The 1520-nt window shown below is 37.1% G+C and overlaps 1 protein-coding gene across 1 annotated transcript; it reads right to left on the minus strand.

Moving 5' to 3' along the window:
• Positions 1–50: 50 nt before the first annotated feature.
• Positions 51–1264, minus strand: LOC117116422 (interleukin-1 receptor accessory protein-like; the record flags this gene model as incomplete). The annotated part of the gene is given in 2 exon segments (XM_033260459.1): positions 51–905; positions 1124–1264. Coding segments are annotated over 2 exon segments (608 nt in total), but the record flags the coding sequence as incomplete, so codon positions are not given.
• Between the last annotated feature and the right edge of the window lie 256 nt (positions 1265–1520).

Consider the following 1520-nt stretch of genomic DNA (forward strand, 5'->3'; position numbering starts at 1 on the left):
ATATATAAATAAATATACATTACAGTATTTTGTAATGGTAAATACCTTGACAAGTAGTCAAAATTAAAAAAAAAATTTTTTTTTTTTTGAAAATTTACAGATATATGTAAAATTCAGTGATATTAAGGGGTGGTTATTTGAGTATATACATTTTACAAAAAAAAAAAAAATAAACACCTCCTAGAATAAACCCTTGATAATAAGCAGACCAATGAAAAAATTCAGCTGGTTCCTATAACATTATTTGGGCGACCATATTGTATGTTTGTACCTGTTTGCAGATCTTAATCCTACAGTAATACTAACTTCAAATGTATTCTATTTGCAGAAATTACAAAACCTAATTCAAATTTCGCGGAAAACTTTTATATATTCTATAAAGAGAGTAAATACTTGTGTTGTATACTATCAAGGCCTTTCGCTTATGCCTGATATTGTTTATACTGGAGACATAAACTTCTGATTTAGAAAATCATCAGCCTGACCATTGAGAGATGAGGTACTTATTGCACTATCATTTGAATCAGATCTCACAGGGACAAGAAAAGTTGTGGAGTTGGTTGATGTAGACCTGTCGATGTATTGACTTTGCTTCTTGTTAGCAGAGGGGCGTCTAGGGGGCATCCACACTTCCAGTTTCTTCCAGAAGGTTTTGTTGGTACCACCGGATTTCCACTTTAGGACCTTACCAGCTTCAATAACGTGTTTTAGGGCATCTTGCTCACTGAGGCTTTCTGGTGAGATTGAGCGGAACATAACAGGAATGATCATCTTCTTCTGCTTGTGGTTTCGAAGCGCATTACTGAACTCGAGCAAGCAGTGTTGGTATTTGAGATAGTCAGGTGACAGTACCAAGATGCAGCTTCTGCTACAGTTTACAGCATTCACTGAATTTGTACTACGATCTGTAAAAAAATAATGTACATGAGTGGCAGGGCCGTAGCTGGGGAGGAATAAATGCCGGGGCAAGCCTGCACGTTGGCGAAGGGGAAGGGAAAACATACCAAGACTAAGCAACTGCCTCATATTGCCTATGGCCCACAGTGTATAATAATATTATCATGATTAATTAGGTTATCTCAAAATACAGTAGACAAAAAACATAAAAAGGAATAAGATTTACCTTCGCCTACTGGGGAGTTTATTTCATGGACACAAATATTGTAACCCAAACTTTCGAGAAATGGTCTTAGTTGAGAAATGGCAAATTGTCGGTCCGTATCTGAGTCGCTATGCGAAATGAATGCATCAAATTCCTTCAGATCTATGAATAAAAGAAAACTGCGATTGAATTCATTATCATACAATGGCAGCATTTGGTAAAATCTAGTATTAAAGGGCTGTGTGTGCACTGAACTATGGCGATTTTGTGTGTCTCGTTGTCAGTGGTGTATCTAGGGGTTTGCAGGTGGGAGAGGGACTTCCCACCATTCTACAGTCATTCCCCACCCCCCTCCCCTTGAAAATGTTTGAAGCAAAAACATCATGCTCAAAATTCTTAAAAATCACCTCATATTACA

This window comes from Anneissia japonica, unplaced genomic scaffold (assembly GCF_011630105.1).
Source record: "Anneissia japonica isolate Jap-2015-1 unplaced genomic scaffold, ASM1163010v1 scaffold201197_len1520_cov170, whole genome shotgun sequence".
Lineage (NCBI taxonomy): Eukaryota > Metazoa > Echinodermata > Crinoidea > Comatulida > Comatulidae > Anneissia > Anneissia japonica.